At 42.9% G+C, this 19,971-nt stretch overlaps 1 protein-coding gene across 1 annotated transcript in view; it reads left to right on the forward strand.

The window, feature by feature from the left end:
* The first annotated feature begins 4,157 nt into the window (after positions 1–4,157).
* The window catches only part of DSTYK (dual serine/threonine and tyrosine protein kinase), a 70,832-nt gene continuing 55,018 nt past the window's right edge, over positions 4,158–19,971 (forward strand). Inside the window, exon 1 of the mRNA XM_075910508.2 lies at positions 4,158–4,616. Coding sequence (XP_075766623.2) covers positions 4,343–4,616 — 274 coding nt within the window. The 5' untranslated portion in view covers positions 4,158–4,342. The remainder of the gene's footprint in view (positions 4,617–19,971) is intronic.

The following is a 19,971-nucleotide window of genomic DNA, read 5'->3' on the forward strand; positions in this document are numbered from 1 at the left end:
TTTAAAGATGGGGTGTTGCTATTTCAGGATACTTCCAGTATTCTGAAATAGTGACGCAGTATAGATGTACCCTTAGTTTGATCAGTCTCTCGCTCTCTGTCTTAGGCATGACCTTAGTACAGCACCAACCTAGTACAGCAAATTAATCTTTCTATTCAACCATAAGCCCATTTAGCAGGTCCACCAATGGAGGTCTTTCTGGGAGACAACCTTCCAAAATGCTGCTCGTGGACCTTGCCAACTATTCAGCTCCATATGCTGGGAAAGAAAAGGAACCAGGGAGAGGGAAGGGATGGTGGCAGTTGAAAAGTGTATCTTAAGTTGATCTTATGACTGAAAGGTTAAGAGGAGGGAGGAGGGCGGATGTAAATAGCATTTTATCAAGCAGGAAATGATATATCAAAAGGGAACCACATTCTCACACATAAAAATTGAATGTCATGCTATGGAAAATTTGTGTATAAATCACTTATTTCAGCTCAGCAGAGATCATAAGGGCCATAGGGCATGGAAGGAGATCAAGAAAATGTGGAAAAGGCATAAAGGAGGGTTTTTTTCAGATGGGAAATGGGTCATCCGGCTCTCAGTTACGTAAGTGTAAATCTGGAGATACATCTTTGAGTTACTCTAGTTGCAACTGAGAACAGAATTTGGCCCTAAGTATTGAGAACAGCCTTGGTGGATGTCTCCAAGGCAAATACAGTGGTGTTTTTGAAGATGCCGTTATATGGTGTCCTTAGAACAATGATATGCTCTTTCACAGGACACGTGTCTGGGGGTATGAAATAGCCTTGGTACATTTTGTTTTTCCTACAGAAAAAGATCCTTTAAGGAGTCTAATGAAAACAGAATTTTGGTCTGAAAAGCATGGAGTTTGTTTGCACATTGAAAATAGGGTGATAAGAAGGACTGGGGAAGCAGTTGTTTTGGTTTTTGTTTTGGAGGAAGTAGAATTGATTTCCACTTCAGAACCTATTCCCCATCATTTGCAAAGTCCAGCCGTTGGACTATCATTTAGGCTATGTCTACACAGCAGCATTATTTTGGAATAACTAACGTTATGCTGAAATAACATAGTGCACATCTACACTACAAGCCTTTATTTCGAAATAACGTTGAGCTGGAGGACTTCTTCCTCTGACTCATGGTAACGCTCATTTCAGGAAGAGCATGGGAAGTCGGAGGAAGAGTGTTCTTCCTTTGACATCCTGCTGTTTAGACAGCACCAAATGCCGAATTAATCTATTTTGACTTCAGCTACGCAATTGACGTAGCTGAAGTTATATAGCTTAATTTGACTTTAGCCCTGCTGTGTAGATGTACCCTTAGAGAGGAGAAGGAAAATAACACAAAATGCTGCCAACTCTCATTAGTGACTCCCATCTGCAACCTCTGTCATCGATGCTGCCAACTCTCAACCTGCTATGGACGCTCTTGCGCAAAAGCACATCTCTTGTGCAAAAGCACATGGCAGTGTGGATGCACTCTAGCGTAAGACCTTTTGCTCAAGAACTCTTGTGCAAAACAGTTCTTGCACACGAAGCCTGCAATGTAGACGTAGCCGAAGAGTTCGGATGTCTGCCAACGATTCACTGCAGCTATTCATTCTTGATGATTCGTGTAATCAATTATCTAAGTCACATTGGTACTGTTCTCCTGCTTGATTGAGTGAACTTTTTAAACTAGAGAACGATAAACACGGAAGACATTTTCTGATAATCATTTGCGCTAACATCTGTGAAATTTCTGAAAGTTGCAAACATTTTCATTTGTCTGAATACTTAAGAACTCACAAATATAAGAGAGTAAAACCAGTTTGTTCATTAATATATTAACAAATTATTAAGAAGACTCTAAACACATGGAAGAAAAAGGAGCAAACAGAGCCAGAGCCCCAAGGGAGCTGGTTTTACAGAAATATAGGATCAGATTCTTGAACTATAATGTTAACTGTAACCGGGAGAAATATTAAAAAACAGAATGCTATTTGCTAAAACACAAAACGCAAATGGAAAATGAATGACATGGGTATTACTAATATGTCAAGACAGCAATGAAATATTGTAAAAGAAACAAATTGTTCTTTAAGAGGTAGGGATTCTATGGAAATTGCTTTACATCTTTCTAGATCTGTGACATAAATAAGTGTAGTTGGCTCTGGCTAAACATAATTTTAATTCTAATTTTTTAAAGGGCCATCATGATTAAACTAGCTTTATTGTCATGTTGTTCTTTTTCTTATATATAATTTGTGCTACATTTGGGTGAATTTGGTATTTTGAAAGCAAGTAAATGAATGACAGATCTGAATTTGGTATTTTGAAAGCGAGTAAATGAATGACAGATCTGGCTAGAAGCCAGGCAGAATGACAGAAGCTACTGTGATTCCCTTTTCAGACCTGTGCTAATATTAACTCAGAGATGAACTGCAAGACCTCGGTCGGTCAAACTGAGGCAATCTGAGTGAGAATTAAAAACAAAAATGATGACTGAGTTCTTAAGTAATTAATTTTATCATTATTACCTGAAATCCAAATAATTTTTTTTCTTAACATATGTCCTAAACCAGTGCTGAAAAATTCCATTGGTACTGAAAACATTTGGGAAGGGATGGCAAAATATTTCTAGTAGGTCGTGATGTGTCAGGCCTTCAGATCATGTCAGTTCGATTACCACCTTCTGACAACTGACTGAGTGGGTCTTTGGCAGATACACAGGAATTCCAATACTGCATCACACCCTGCTGCTCATAATCTCTCTGGTCCCAAATCAGCAAAATATTTACACATGTGATTTAGTCTGTCTGTATTCAGCAAAGCACATGCTTAGAGTAAGACAATGGGACCTAAGCATGTGCTTAAAGTTAAACAACTATTGTGTGCCTCAGCTTTTCTTGAGAACAGAACGGGGATACTACCGTTTACCTGCTTGATAGAAATTGTTGTGGTATTTAGTCCCTGATCCACAAAAACAAATTATGGGCAGATCCCATAGTGTCCATGGGGTTCTACACAATGACAAGGTTCTGCTCACTGAGAATCAGCGGGGACTTCGATTAAATAGTGTTTGTAAAGGAGTTTGATGAAAGGTGTTAGAGGAGGGCAAAATATTATTAAGCATTTTAGGTGGCAACATGTTCATAAAGCAAGAACAACACAAGCCCTAACAAAACAAAACAAACAAAAAACCTGCACCACCCTGAACATGTAATTTGCCCTCTGGGAATAAGATGAGAGAAACATGTGCAACAACTGTTAGTCATGTCACTTAAAGCCCTACTGGAAGATGCACTCAGATGCTATGGTAATAAGCACTCTTTAAGAACCTATATAGAGTAGAATAGAAAAGTATTTTTTTTTCTCATCCTTAAATTCAAGGCTCTTTGAACTCTGCTAGTGCACTAAAATTTCCATAATCAGTTCCGTAGGTAAGCAGCTCCTCATCTTTGCCCTGGTGTCCTCGCAAAGACTTTCCATCCCATTTCCCCACTTGGGAGCTCCAGCAGACCATAAGAATTTGGCTCAGACTGGCAGTCCGTCTAATCCAGTATCCCATCTTTGACACTTCGCAATTCTAGCTCCTCCAGAGGAAGAAATCCTGTACTAGACAGCTATAGGATAAATTGCCTCTAGGGAAAGTAACCTTCTACCCCCTGCCCCAATAATTAGGGGTTATAAAGGTCCTCATAGAAAGGGGCTCTGCCCCTCCACTGGGGTCTCTCCCCCTAGAAAGATGACCTGACCTCAGTAAGGGGTCTCTCCCCATAGAAAGGGGATATGAACCTAACAAAGGGGTTTCTCCCCATCAAAACAGGGGATCTGCCCCCTCTGCCCATAGGAAGGGGATGTGCCCCCATAGGGGTTTCTGCCACACCAAGAGGCCGGTCCTGCACCATGAGGAACACCCATCCCCAAGAGGCTTGGTGAGGGAGAAGCAGCTCTGCAGCAGCTGTTGAGGCATCCTGTTGCAAAGGACTACACATCCCATGGTGCACTCCGGCAACAGCCGCCGCAGAGGGAAACGCGTCCCCTCTAGAGGACTACCATTCCCACAATGCCCCGCGGCACAGGCGCCGCCGCCCTCGGCCGAGAACTACCATCCCCATGGTGCCCCGCGGCGCGGGGTCCTCCCCCCAGCCGCCTCCCCCTTCCCTCCGCGGCGCCCGGATAAAGGTTCCGCTCCGTGCGCAGTGCGGCTCGGCGCGGCGCTGCCAGTGGAGAAGGCGGCGGGGCCCGGCCGCGGGGCGCTGTTCCCTCCCGGAGCAGGAGGCCGAGGCTGCAGCCTGGCAGCGGCGGAGTCTCCGCCGGGGTGGGAAGTGGGGAACGGAGCGGACCCGGACGACATGGACGGCGAGGGAGCCCCCTCGACTAGGGGCCAGGGCAGCGGGGGCGGAGTGATCCGCGAGCTGTGTCGCGGCTTCGGCCACTACAACCGGCACCTGGCGCGGCTGCAGCACAACCTGCGGGAGACCAAGAAGTTCTTCCGCGACATCAAGTACTCCCAGGGGCAGCCCTTCTCCGTCGCGGCCGCCCCCCCGGGGCCCGGGGAGCCGCCGGCCGCCCCCCCGACTCCCGGCGCTGGGGACAGCGCCCCCAGCGGCAGCCTGCTGCAGGCCGGTAAGCGGGGAGCCGCCCCTGGCGGGGGAGCCGAGCTAGTGGGGGGCTGGAAACTCCATGGGCAGGGAGCGGGGGGGGGGGGGAACTACCTAGGGGGAGGGGTTCGGGGGGGAGGGGGGAGGCTGCCTAGGGGGAGGGGGCTGAGCAGGAGGGGGGAGGCTACCTGGGGGGAGGGGTTCAGGGGGAGACTACCTAGGGGGAGGGGGCTGAGCGGGGGGGGGGGAGACTGCCTAGGGGGAGGGGGCTGAGCAGGAGGGGGGAGGCTACCTAGGGGGAGGGGTTCGGGGGGGAGACTGCCTAGGGGGAGGGGGCTGAGCGGGGGGGGAGACTGCCTAGGGGGAGGGGGCTGAGCAGGAGGGGGGAGGCTACCTAGGGGGAGGGGTTCAGGGGGAGACTGCCTAGGGGGAGGGGGCTGAGCAGGATGAGGGGGAGACTACCTGAGAGGGGAGGGCAGAGCCTGGGGTCTGTATGGTGCCAAAGGTGGATTTTCTGTGGGGGAGGGGGGAGCAGTGGGGTGGCTTGCGGGCAGGGTGTGTGTAATGACAGTAGCTGAGGTCAGTGTATTTGGGAAAGGTGTGTGTGTGTGGGGGGGGGAGACCGTGTGTTGGGGGGAGCATAGGGCTGAGCTTAGGGCAGAGTATGTAGTTTATGGGGTTGGGGGTAAGGCCTGCAGGAGCAGCACCTACGAGGTAAAAAGTGGGGGAGGAGGGGGAGGGAGAGATGTACAGAAAGGGGCAAAGGGCTGAGCCTGCTGAGGTGCAGTAAAGCACGTGGGAGGGATGAGAAGCTCTGTGGGACAAGGGGGCTTAGATATAAAAGTTGAGATCTGCGGGCAAATTAAAGGTGAGGCTCTTGCTAAGAGGTATGGGGTGCTGAGTGGTGGCAATTTTGCAATTCGCTGTAAAATTAGAAGATTTTATGTGCAGTGCAACTTGCTTCAGTAAGAGCTCTTGGAAGTAATTACATTTTTTTTTTCTACCGATGAGTAATTGTAAACAGCCATTATACAAACATCTTTATGATCTGTAGAATGGTAGATTCCAAGGAATGTCTTTGTGCTAAAGAACTACTGCAATGAATGCCTCTTTAAAACTTTACACTCAGATATTATTTTTGAAGTGTACATGTAAGTTTTTCTTTATTAGCTTTTTGCTCAATCGGCTATGTGTACAAAATATTCAATGTCCTTATATAAAAATCAGTGTTATTGTGAGACTTAATCTATCATGCCCAAAATAAAAATAGTGTTCTGTATAGAACACCTGAGACTGAAAAGACAACTCTAAAAATTTCACCTAGTTCTTACTGCTGATGCTTTTTGTTTACGTTCTGTCTTTTGTGGTTTTTTGTGTTTAGTTTCCCTGGAAATAGGAAACAAACCAATCAGTTTCACTTCTGGTTTTAGCCAGCTTTGATTACTTGTGTAGTGGCACAATACTTAAACCATGTGGTAAGCAAACATTGCAGGAGAAATGTTTAAATACAAATAAAACTGTCTTCAATTGTATTTTTGTCTTAAATAATGTAAACATTCCCTTGTTGGGTGTCATAACTTTCTTTTTAAAAAAAAAAACCCTCTGTTTAGGGCATAAACTGTACCCCTTTAAACTGCTGGGAAAAAAATGTAAAATCTGAAAGAACCACTATTATTCCAGTGTGAGCCCTGGCATGATTACCTGGTTTTGAATAGGAGTTCACTTGGCCTTTAGGTATCAAGGTTGCAAAGAATACCTGAGCAGCCTGTCAACTAGTCAGTGGGCAGGCTACTGTGGTTAGAGCTAGCCTAAATGATGTGTCCAGAACTGCAGTTTGTTCAGTGGCTGTGTAACATCCTGCAATGGTAGATGTAAGAATGTCTTAACTTTAAGACATGAGCATCTTTTGCATGCATCCCAGGGTCATGGCCTCTACATACTACCTCAGCATGTGAATAGTCAATAGTGTTAAATGGAACTATTTGCATGCATCAAGTTATTTTTGCGTATATAAGTGCTTCTAGCATAGTTGTCTAATGCATATATAAATGTGTGTAATTTGAAATTTTGGGGCTGCTTTCTCTTGGTTACAATATCTAAAACGGGGGGAAAATTTAGTGCCCAAATTACCATTTAGTAGAACCTAATTGTAATGGAGGACAAGACTTTCAAGAGTGCCTTAAGAATCAGGGAGCACAGCTCTTACTGACTTTTTTTTTTTCCTCCCCAAGAAAGCTCCTCTTAAAAATCTGACTTAAAAAGGACTGTGTGATATTAAAGAAAACAACAACGCCAACCATAACTTTGTATTGTCATTTAAATATTGTGTTGCTGAATTTACAGAATGTTACAGCATTTAAGATGCAAAGAGCACATGAATCAGGAATTAAATAATAATGTTAGGGCTGAGATAAAAGTGTAGCATTACATAAAGTCTAAGTTCAGAAAGTGACAATATCCAACAGGTGTGTAATTTTTTTTTATTATTTTAAGACACTATCTAGCTTGTTTTCAAGAACACTATCATGTCAGGTAATGTTTATAAAATAACATAGAAAATGAAATATCTGGCCCCAAATTAGCCACTGGGAAGCAAGCTATCCAAAAGATAGGTTGCCTTCATCTCTTTCTGTAACTACATAAAATGCATGTGTTAAGTTGATTTGCAGCCATGCTGGTTTTATTTGGGGGGGGGGGGGAGGGGGAAGGAGATTAAAATAATGGTTAGATAGTTGTGGGGCTGAGTCCTAGCTTATATGTTGTATTTGAAAGACTTTTTAAACCAACTTTAAACTATCTGGTGATTAGAAGGATGACCGTTAATCTGTAATGGACAAAATGATTGATCACAGTGAAAGGATATCTCCTCCCTGTGTGGGTTGAGCACCAAAACATCTAATTTATTTGATAGCAATATAAGCAAAATTAGCTCGAGAGGATGGAAGCTAGGAGATTATGCTAGTTATGGTTAAAAAGAGAACCCCTTTATTTATGGTATCACTGTTTGTATTTCTCAGATTTAACAATAAAACATGGTCACGGACTCATAGACTTTAAGGTCAGAAGGGATCATTTTGATCATCTAGTCTGACTCCCTGCACAATGCAGGCCACAGAATCTCACCCACCCACTGCTAGAATAATCCTCTCACCTATATCTCAGATTTTGAAGTCCTTGAAACGATGGTTCAAAGACCCCCAAAATGCAGAGAATCCTCCCGCTAGTGACCCATGCTACAGAGGAAGGCAAAAAAACCTCCAGGGCCTCTGCCAATCTACCCTGGAGGAAAATTCCTTCCCGACCCCAACTATGGCGGACTATGTTCCCTGTTAGCTTAGCGCTTGTCTAGCCACTCAGGAGAAATTCCAGTGCTGTCCAGCTGGTAAGGAAAGCACGCACAGCTAGGTTTTGTATTTCTCCTGATGGTGCACATTCATACTTACCTCAGTACACCTACATTTTTTTTCCCCACATATAGATTGGGGTGGGGAGAGGGAACCTGCACATGAATGGAAGAGATGAGAGGTAAAGTTGGTCATGGATATATGCGTGTAAAAAAAAAAAAAAAATTCTATTGTGGTTTTATGACCAGGAGAAAATGTTGCTAAAGAGAGGCTTCTTGTGAAAGCCCCATCATAGTTCTGCAATACAAACTCAAACAGATCATTAGCCTACTTCGGTGTGAAAGCTGCTGCTTTTACAAAACTCTGACTGTTCCTCTTTTTGACTTCGCTAGCCATCATGCTTCATCTTGAGTAGTTATATAATGGAATCTCCCAGGAGTTCTGACTGTGGGTTTTCAGATGCTAGTGGGTTCTACTCTTCTATGTCAAGGGTGGGGAACTTCAGGCCTGAGGGCCTGATGTGACTCTCCGCTTGCCTCAATCTGGCTCCCGAGGCTCAGGGTCTCTTCCCTCCCTGTCCCCCGTCCCCCTCCAGCATGGTGATCCTTTGCTGGTGCTCCAGTCCCCACACTACTCCCCTATGGGACTGGAGTGAACAAGATCTACTAAGCTGGGGCTCCATAGGCTGTGGTGTATGAGGGGAATGTGGGGGAATATCTTTCTCCTTCTCAGTTCAGGGACACAGGGTTTTTTTTTTTATTTTATTTTTCTTAACCTGCTTCTTGGTTGTGTGTGGCCCCTGGCAAGATTTTATTTTTTTTATGTGGGTCTGCGGCCCCTGACCCAAAAAAAAGTTCCTTACCCCTGTTTTATATGCAAAGAGATGGCAAAATAAAACCCACTAGACAACTGAGTAAGGGTTGTGTTGAGTTGACATATCTCTAATTGAAAAGTGGTCACCTTTTGGCAGTGGTGATGGGGCAAACTGTTCATCTGATAGAGATCAATTAGGATATTTCCTACTTAACGTCTACCTTAAAAAAACTAAACAAACCCTGCATCTACTGCACTTCAGACACTGAACAGTGATTAATAAAATGTGAAATATACATGGAATCTAAAAAGAGAAGATGCCTTACAAGTGATTAAAAATTGGTACCTAGGTGAAACTCTGCCATACTCAGGAATTGTGAGTGCTGTGGTACCAGTAGTGTTGACGGTATTTGCAAAGATGGAAAAGAGAAATGGGCAGGTTCTACATGTTTTGGAATGTGATCTGATTGAATTGTGGAGTAGAAGACTGCTCTGAATTGCTGTCGCAGTGAGTAAATGGAAATGAGAATAGGCATCTCTTATTTAAAAAAAAAAAAAAAAAGAGGATAGTAGAAATATATACTCCCCAATTTGATTTTGTGTATCAGTAGCAACTGATCAAAATAAATAGTGAAGAAAACAGCATACCTGGTGAAAGGTGCTTGGCTGCATACTTTGCACTTTTCACAAGTAAGTGAAAGCAAAGTAACCATGGATGCATATGTAAATAAGTACTAAAACCTCTTTTACTGTTTGAGGTACTGTTTCCTTTACTCTAGACATAGCATCCTTATGAATTCTTCTGAAATAAGATTTTACCATACCGTGAGAGCAGAGGAAAAGTTTGAGTTGGGACTGGTATGGAAAAGAAGGGAAATCTTAGGATGCTGTTCTGGAAAATAAAAAGACTTTGAAACTGCCAGGCAGCCTGATATCTCTAACCTTACCTTGAGGTGATTAGTTCATGCACCCCTTACTCCTCCCTATTGTGTTATCTCCAGTTGATCCTCCAATAACAGTTTTGTTGTCCTCAGTCTCTGCCAGCAGTTTCTTCTGAAGGTGTATTACAGTATTCTGAAACCTGAAAGCATTCAGCTTGCATTACTTAATGTTTTGGCTGTCTTACTTGGGGGGGGGGGGGGGTGTGCATGTGCATCTTTCAGTGATTTGTTTGATTAGCAGTACTTGAGAATTGATACATACAACTGCTAGACTTGATGTTGAATTTGTAGAATGTAGAATGCCCTATATACAACTATTGAGAGTAACTGTTCTGAAAGAGCTCTTAAATGGCAACCACAGAATGTTTGTCATATGGCTCTTTTATTATGCATTTGTTTCTTGTTCATCTAACAAGATTACACATCATGCTTAAAATAACCACGTGCTTTTTTTGTATTGCAGCAATCCCCAAAGGATTGAGGAATCCTTTGATAAGAGATGGCAAACACATGAAAATGAGATCCTTAAAACTGAGATCAGTTTTAGAAGACTGCTAGAGTACTTGCTGGCTGGTGCTTGGCACTAGTCTGACTCAATGCTGCTTTGAAATAACATGTTCACATAGATGAGAGAGATGCTGTTGTGGCTACCAGGTTCAAGGTGTGGTGTGGACTAGAGTTGTTAAACTTAGATTAATTAACTAATCGGATAGTCAGTAGGCTCTTGCTACAGTTCAAAAGTAGAAGCTCTGCAGGGAGGGTGGGGCCTGCGGCAGGCTGGCCCTGCACTCCCTGCAGCACCTAAGCCTTTGAAATGTACAAGAGCCCTAGTGAGGCTCTTGTACATTTCAAAAGGAAGCCATGCGGGGCCCTCCACTGGCCCAGCACGCCCTGCGGAGCTCTTGTATATTTCAAAAGCAGAATCGCAGCAGAACCAGCACCAGCGGAGACTGCTTCAGTCCCTGCTTGTGCTGTGTCTCACTGTGGCTCTACCTCCTCTGCCCCCTGTGGAGACAGTGCTGGGGGGGGGAACTGGCTTTTAAGCCAGCTTCCCCCAGCACAGGCTTCTGCTCCTCCCTCTTGCTGCCTCTCTCTGATAGAGGCAGCAAAGGGGGGGAAGTGACTAGTTGCATCACTAGTCGACTGTCAGATAAGCTTATGCTTACCTGATAGTCAACTAGTCACTTACATCCCTAGTGTGGACCTGGCCCAGCTCCATAGATCATTAAGACCGTGGTTGTGTTACTAGTATAGTCATGGCTGCTCTTATAAGAGTGTGCTTTAGCATATTGATGAGCAAAATACATAGGGGGGTGTACGTTTATAAATATCTGTTGCTGAGTATTTAAAGTATCCGCAAAATCATTTTGTGGGGGTAAGGGCACTTCACAGACATTTGCAGTCTATGTAATCTACTGTATATTTGAGAGCTTGTTTGTCCATCCATGAGTCTGTTTGTTCGGGAAATCCTCCTAAACAGTAAGAGCTAGGACCGCCAAATTTGGTAGGCAGCTTCCTCTTATCATAAGGTAAGGGTTTGGTTGTGCTGTTTCTCATCAAATGGAAAGAAGGGCTGAGACAGCAGGGACAGTTAAACTCCTGAATGATTGTGGGGGGAGCTGCTTCGGCCTCCCCTCCAGTTAACCTTGACATAGGAGGATGGGGTCACAGTTTGGCACTGGTGGGTCCTCCCATTTTTAAGATCCTTTCACTCTTGATAGGAGGAAACTTACACCCACAGACACTGTGACTTAGGGTTCTGTAACGTTTTTTACAATGGAGTAGTTTTGGTTTCCGTGCCTTACTACTTTCATTGAAATGTAGTTTGGGTAACTCACTGCTGTGCTTTCTCCTCCGGTGCCCCCAGGCCAAATTTGTGAGTGATCTTAGATATCATTTTTTGCTGTACAGCCAGTTCTTTGGTGAATAGATTTGTGAATCCTTCAGAACAGGGATAATTTCTACCTGTGCCTAGCAAATGAGCTGCTGGCCTTGATCAGGGTTTCTGAGTGCTGCTTTAAAACGAGTAGCAATAAAATAGTGGGGTTTTCTTGGGGGGGAAGGGAGCAGAAACTTCCGCTTCAGGCATGAATAATGAGCGATACCAACCCTTTCCCCACTAAATCTTGTGATCTCATTTTACCCTAGAGTTGCAGATTGGTGCTCATGGCACCATATGCTTCAGTGGCCCATGGGTGAAAATCTTTTGCAATGGTGCTTTCAGACCCAGAATCTCCTCTCCTTGGACTCTGGAGCAGCAGGAGAAGTTCTGTTGGTGGAAAAAGTGAAATCTATTTTGGTGGACCTCATTCACTTAAAATGACTTCTTAATCAGCCAGTTCTCTAATGCTAGGGGTGAATACCCTAAGGATCATAGCTTCTAGTGTTTGTTGTAGCTGCTCTGAATTTTTCAGCGATCTGGGCCACCCATCTGATACTGAAATTTACAGTTTAGCTCATCAGTAAGCACTGTTTTTACTTTAGTTGCTGAGCTATCTTGGCCTCATGAAGTTGGCTGTTGGACTGATACTTTCTTAATTATTTCACTTACACTTTTGCTTGGAAGCTACCCTATTAGGAATGTTAAAACGGTTAACCATTAACCAGTAGGCAGGAGTCTTATCAGTATGCTTAATAGTTAACTGGCTTCTGCCAGTGATTTCTGGCAGAGGCTAGCTACACTAGGCTGGTACTGTAAGGAGGACATGTGAACTGCAACGGAGTTGGGTAGCTGGCTGAGCGGCGAGCCTAGAGTTAGAATGGTTTTAAATGAAGAACCATTTTAACATCCCTACTCTGTATGGGTATTTATTTGAGGTTTGTCCTGTAACATTAGCTGATGTGTAAATTCCACCAGTAAAATCAGAGGAACTGCTCTTTGCCAGAAATTTATCTCCTTTTCCACACTGCTCTGGATTTGGTTGACTAGTTTGCTAGTAAGTAGTTTTAAAAATTGTCTGTTGTACCAGTGACTTAAGAATAATTGAGCCTGAACCCTTCATATGCAGACCAATCACATCGGTGTCATCTGAATGTTGTGTGAACCTTCACTTTCAAGTCTTTGTCCTAAGGACACTTCTTCACTCCTGCACTGGGTCGTCCTGGTGTTTGATTTAGCAAGTCAAGTATAGATTCATAAGTTGAATGCTGAGGGCAGCTCCAGCCAGGGCCTGTCATCCTCCCAGTCCGAGGAGTAAGGGAAGCCTCCCGGAGACTTTGCTCCTGTCAGCCTCCCGGAGACTTTGCTCCTGTCAGCCTCCCGCTGTGTGGACACTCCAGCTATGTATTCTACGTAACTAGAGTTGCATACCTTAAGCTGACCTTCCTGACCTAATGTAGACCAGGCGTGAGAGAGTCTTTCAGTCTCTGATATAACATCAACTCCACCAGATAATACGATCTTTATTTCAGTTTAGTAGAATGTATTTTTTGTTCATAATTATGACTGATAATATTGATTGTTTTTAAGCATTTTTATTTTTGTCAACTTCAAAATTATGGGTTTTAAAAAACTGAAAATTTGTTTCCCCGTATCTTCACTGATATATATATTTCCACACAGAAAGCACCTTCATAATTAAGCCCCTGGTGGTAGACTGGTATTACTTAGGCTAGGGATGGCATTTTGTTTGGGGTGTAGGTTCCAAGTTTGTACAGAACATGTACAGAGACGCTGTATTATGGTACTGGGCTTAATCACTGTCTCTATCACTGAAACTGATAACAAATTAATTGATGGAATGGATGCTGGTCATTGATGGATGTTACTTTTAGGAAGAAGGATGAAACTAGGGTTGCCAGACATCTGGTTTTGAACTGGATAGTCCAGTATTTGAGCTTTTTGTTTTGGAAACTAATGAGAAAATATAAATGTCTGGTATTTTCTAAATAAGATGTCATGTAGATTATGATGTAATGTCAAGTGTGTCCAGTATTTTTGTTGAAACCATCTGGCAACCCTAGATGAAACATATAAGCATGTAGCATTGGGCATGTTCTGATCCACTCGGTGATTCATTGTTGTTAGGCTAATGTATTCTAGCCTTGCTGATGTCTTGTGCTAGCTTTCTGCATTAGTCAAGGTCTGGGAGAACCCTTACAAACTGTTAGAACATGTCTTCACAAGGTCTGCTGTATTGAGTTTGATATATTCATGCTAGGCCTTGCTAGAGCTTGCTCATTCCATTCAGAGATGCAGTAAGTCTGTAACTAGGCTAAGGCATGAATCACTACTTGCTTTGTCTCAGAATTTTCAAACTCCATGTCTTGCACGCTGCTACCAAGACTTGGCTGAAATTTTCAATGTAGTTAGCTGCCGAGGCTAGTCTGTTGCGGCATGACTTCTGGAAAGACTGCAAAACATTCAATTCGACTTCTTGGTATTCAGGAAGCAGCTTCAAGTTTTTCAATATTGAGAGTTATCCATTTCTTCTATCAGAAGGTTTTGCAGTGCTTGCCATCAGTGAAGGTCAGGTGTGTAAAATCAGTATCAATAGCCAAATCCATGATGCAGTTTTGGATCTCTCCCATTTTCACTAATAACTCTCTAGGGTAGTGTGGCTTTGTTTGGGGAGAGTAAGGGAAGCATCATAGATGCTGTGCGTATACATATTGTGAGCATCCCTCACTGTGACAAGATTTGAGAGACTTCTTGAGTATTTCTGTGATATGCTTGGTAATCTGAATTATGGACAGGTAAACCAGACATTGTTTTGTTTAAACGTCTAATTAACAAATTGTGCTGCTCCTAAGATGAGTGATTTTAGCTAAATGATATTATTGGGAAGTTATTGTAATGCAGGTTAAAATAATAGCTCTGTTAGTTAACCATTAACAGACTTAGTATTGGGAAATAGGGGATGTTTAAAAAATAGTAACCTTGTTATCAGTTAAAATTCCATTGGTTACATATTTCTGGCACCGTGGGCTACTGGAACCTGTGGTGCTTGGAGCCTGCAGGAGTTTTACTGTCAACAGGAATTTATAAGCTGATGCTTATTATTAGTTAACTGGTTAAACTCTTGCATCTCAATTGGGCAATACATGTTAATATCTCAGAACTCATTGTTTTCTCAGGATTTGAAGTGCTAAACACTATAGCTATTGGTTTAAGCAGGTTGCCTTCATAGCAAACATATTACAAAACCATACAACTCATGTGCTACTGACTGGCAATTTGGTCTATGGTGTGTGTTAGAGATTCTTCCAAAGACATATCATATGGTGTTGATATGCAGTTTGTGTGGAAAGGATTGAATTAAATCCTGTATAAGCATACAGAAGCTTAAAGGAACAGAGGAGAAATGCTTTTGTTGTCCAGGAATGCTAGTTCAGTATTGGAGCTACTCAAAGGACTTACATTTTTCCCAGAGTGAATATATGTAGCTACTGTTGAAGTCAAAGGTAGTCTTGTACATATATGGTCCAAACTGTGCATATAGAAAGGGTTGTTTTTAAAAAACGGTTTGCGATGGTCTGAATCTCAGTGAGTTTTCTTCTGATACTTTGGGGCGGCAAAGGGCATTCCTGAAAGTGCAGCCTGTAAAATGTGGTCTAAGACTATTATGCTCATGTCTGATTCAATTAGGTGTATGGAGAGCTTCCTTAGGTCACCTTATCAAAACCTCTGTTCTGTTCAACTCTGTAACTAGTCTTACTTTAGACAACCAGATTAAGACCTTCAAGAATTTCCAAAGGGGGAGGGAGGGAATTCTGTCAGTGGGATTCTAAGGCTCTTCCATTTATGAAATGAACTTGCTGCTCAAGTATTGGCATATGATTTTCATGGTCATGTTACATTGCTAAGGTGACCATATTTCCGAAAGAGAAAATGGGAGAATTGTGTGGGTCTAGCCTGAGCCATCCTCTTCCTTCCCCGCCCTGCTCCCAAAAAGCATATGAGCTGCTTGTCACAGCCCACCCTTCCCTCATGGGATTGGCACAAGCCTCTTGCCAAACCCTGCTCTTCCCCTGCCCCACATGGCTGTCATCTTCGCTTGTCCTCTTCCCCTGCACCCCACTTTTTTGACAAAAGTGGGTATTGCCCTGTTTCCTCTTGCTAACTTCATCAGTTGGCAAGAGGAAACAGGGCAAATGCCTACTTCTTCCAAAACAGTTGGGGCTCTGGGACAGGGCTTTAAAGAAGGGACTGTCCTGGCCAAAATGGGACATGGTCACCCTATGCTTTGCTGAAGTCCTTGGATGTGGCTTATCTGTCAGTCGACGGATGAACAATAACAACTCTTGAACATTAGTGCCACTTCCCAAAGCACTCTTAAAGTTTTTGGAGTGTGCTTCCTGGTACACACATGCAAGTGTACTTAACATTTTCTCCTACAAGAGATTCTTAGGAAATCCATTGAGTCTTGTGAGAAGTGTGTCTCTGAAACAAAACCTAATCATTGAGTCTTAGACACCTGTTAACCTGGTGTCCTTGCATAACTTTTATAAGTGACTACAAGATTTACTTGGTGTTGCTCAGGTCCTTAATTCAAAAGTTTTTTTTTTTTTTTTAATTAAAATGAAAACATACATGCTTCGTTTAAATGCTTGCTCTAGGGTGCAGCTAGGGATATACAGTCTGCCCTAGGGAGAGAGGACTGTCCCAGCCCTCTCTCACCGCAGCAGCTTGGGGCCAGGTGAAAAGCACCTTTCCATGGCTGCTGCAGCTTTATATGTTCATGGATGGTCCCAAATTCCGGGACAGTTCCAGACACAAGGAATCACCTGTTTTGATATGCCCAGATAGGGATGTAAAATCCCATATAATTGGTTAACTTATTTAAATGTGGTGATAAACTTGTTAACTGATTACAGGGGAAGTGTGCGGAGGGGCTGTCTGGTGTGGACCCCCTGTCCTGAGCTTCTCATCCCCAAACTCCTGCACCCCTACATCCTCAGTCTTCTGCCACAACACTTCTGCACCATCCACACACCGCAAATCTGTGTCCTGAGCCCATCATACTCCCAACCTCTCTGCCCCCTCACATCCACAAGCCTGTAGCTTGCTCAGCAACCCAACCCTCCAGTGTTGGGTGAATAATTTACAGACTGTATTAGTGTTGAAGTGTGTAATTTTTGTGTTTAAGTGAATAAAGTGCTGTATTGTGTTAAGTTACTGTATTAATAGTTTAAGTGATTAGCCAGTGCTGCACTCTACTGTACATAGTATCCTCTGCTTTCTGTATTCAAAGGTTTCACAACAATGGTGAGTATCATACATTTATTCTTTCATTCTGACTAAATTTATGCATGATAGTATGTACAATAAAAAGGGTTAAAAACACTTTATATAGTGTGTGAGTGCGCGCATGCTGTCAGAACAACTTTCCCCCAGCAGGTCATGGTAAGGCAGCTGCTTTTACTATAATATGTAAAATAACAGTAATGATTTTTGTACAGTGGTTGTGGGTGGTGAGCTACACAAGATCTCTCACTTAGACTGAAAAGTTGCAGATGGCAAGTTAGCAAGCTTTTTTTTCCCCTCACTGGCAACATTGGGTCATTTCTGTGTCTGCTTCTCTCTCATCATTATAGGTATATACTCTCTAAATGTATATTGGATAGTAGGCAAATAAGATTATTTGCTGGGTGCCAGAGCAAAATTTTAATCTCAAGGCTGTGTGTTTCTTAGAGCTGGATAAATTACAAGTGGATAAGGGTCTGGAGAACACCGGCCTGCTCATGTGGAAAACAACTCTCACAAGGCTTTTGCAATACTAATGTAAACACTTTACAAATCTGTCTACTGTTGAGTTTAAAATTACATGAGGCTTTTCTAGAATAACAAATACCTCTTGAAGATAACCAGATCATTTTGTGTGTCATTGGCATTTCACTTATTGAGGAACACTTCTTACAGCTTGTCAACATCCCGCATTTTGCTACCATAACGGAAATGAGTTTATTTTGCTTGTCAGGATTTCCTATTTGAACTGATGACATCTGCTAACTACCTGAATCTAGATGTAGGGAATTGATTTACTGAAAAATAAGAACATAAGAATGCCCATACTGGGTCAGACCAGAGATCCATCCAGCCCAGTACCCTGTCTGCCAACAGTGGCCAATGCCAGGTGTCCCAGAGGGAGTGAACTGAACAGGTACTAGAATCATAGAATACTAGGCCTGGAAGGGACCTCGAGAGGTCTTCGAGTCCAGTCTCCTGCCCTCATGGCAGGAACAAGTACTGACTAGACCATCCCTGATAGACATTTATCTAACCTACTCTTAAATATCTCCACAGATAGCGATTCCACAACTTCCCTGGGCAATTTATTCCAGTGTTTGACCACCCTGACAGCTAGAAACTTTTTCCTAATGTCCAACCTAAACCTCCCTTGCTGCAGTTTAAGCCCATTTCTTCTTGTTCTATCCTCAGAGGCCAAAGAGAACAATTTTTCTTCCTCCTCCTCATGACACCCTTTTAGATACCTGAAAACTGCTGTCATGTCGTCCCCCCCCCACCCCCCCAATCTTCTCTTTTCTAAATGAAACAAACACAATTCTTTCAGCCTTCCTTCATAGCTCATGTTCTCTAGACCTTTCATCATTCTTGTTGCTCTTCTCTGGACCCTCTCCAATTTCTCCATCTTTCTTGAAATGCAGTGCCCAGAACTGGTCACATTACTTCAACTGAGGCCTAACCAGAGTAGAGCAGAGGAATGACTTCTCGTGTCTCGCTCACAACACACCTGTTAATGCATCCCAGAATCATGGTTGCTTTTTTTTTTTTTTTTTTTTTTTTTTTTTTGCAACAGCATCACACTGACTCATATTTAGCTTGTGGTCCACTATAACCCCTAGATCCCTTTCTGCCATACTCCTTCCCAGACAGTCTCTTCCCATTCTGTATGTGTGAAACTGATTGTTCCTTCCTAAGTGGAGCACTTTGCATTTGTCTTTATTAAACTTCATCCTGTTTACCGCAGACCATTTCTCCAATTTGTCCAGATCATTTTGAATTATGACCCTGTCCTCCAGATTAGTCACAACCCCTCCCAGCTTGGTATCATCTGCAAACTTAATAAGCGTACTTTCTATACCAATACCTAAATCGTTGATGAAGATATTGAAGAGAGCCGGTCCCAGAACACACTCTTGCAGAGCCCCACTTGTTATACCTTTCCAGCAGGACTGAGAATCATTAATAACTACTCTCTGAGTACACTTATGCACCCACCTTATAGTACCCCCATGTAAGTTCTATTTGCCTAGTTTATTGATAAGAATATCATGCAAGACTGTATCAAATGCCTTACTAAAATTTAGGTATACCGCATCCACCCCTTCTCCCTTATCCACAAGACTTGTTATCCTATCAAAGAAAGCTATCAAATTGGTTTGTGATTTGTTCTTTACAAATCTATGCTGGCTGTTCCCTATCACCTTACTACCTTCCAAGTATTTGCAGATGATTTCCTTAATTACTTGCTCCATTATCTTCCCTGGCACTGAAGTTAAACTAACTGGTCTTTAGTTTCCTGGGTTGTTTCCTTTTGTATAGATGGGCACTATATTTGCCCCTTTCCAGTACTGAGCAAGCAATTTCTCTCCAGCCAGCCATCTCCACCCTCTGACAAACAGAAGTTAGGGACACCATTCCTTACCCATACTGGCTAATAGCCATTAATGGACTTACCCTCCATTAATTTATCTAGTTCTCTTTTTTTTTTTTTTTTTTTTTTTTTTTAAACCCTGTTATAGTCCTAGCCTTTACAACCGCTTCAGGCAAGGAGTTCCACAGATTGACTATGCACTGTGTGAAACCTGCTGCCCATTAGTTTAATTTGGTGGCCCCTAGTTCTTCTATTATGTGAATGAGTAAATAACTTTTCCTTATTCACGTTCTCCACACCACTCATGATTTTATGTACCTCTATCATATCTCCCCTTTGTCTCCTCTTTTCCAAGCTGAAAAGTCCCAGTCTCTTTAATCTCTCCTCATATGGTACCCGTCCCAAACCCCTAATCATTTTAGTTGCCCTTCTCTGAACCTTTTCTAATGCCAGTATATCTTTTTTGAGATGAGGTCCACATCTGTATGCAGTATTCAAAATGTGGGTGTACCATGGATTTAAATAAGAGCAATAAGATATTCTCCATCTTTTTTAATAATTCCTAACATCCTGTTTGCTTTTTTTGACTGCTGTTGCACACTGCATGGACGTCTTCAGAGAACTATCCACGATGACTCAAGATCTTTCCTGCTTAGTTATAGCTAAATTAGCCCCCATTATATTATATGTGGAAGTCTTTTCTGTTGTGATGTTGGGCCTGTGTT

Source organism: Pelodiscus sinensis, chromosome 27, assembly GCF_052426305.1.
Source record: "Pelodiscus sinensis isolate ZL-2025 chromosome 27, ASM5242630v1, whole genome shotgun sequence".
NCBI classification, from domain to species: domain Eukaryota; kingdom Metazoa; phylum Chordata; order Testudines; family Trionychidae; genus Pelodiscus; species Pelodiscus sinensis.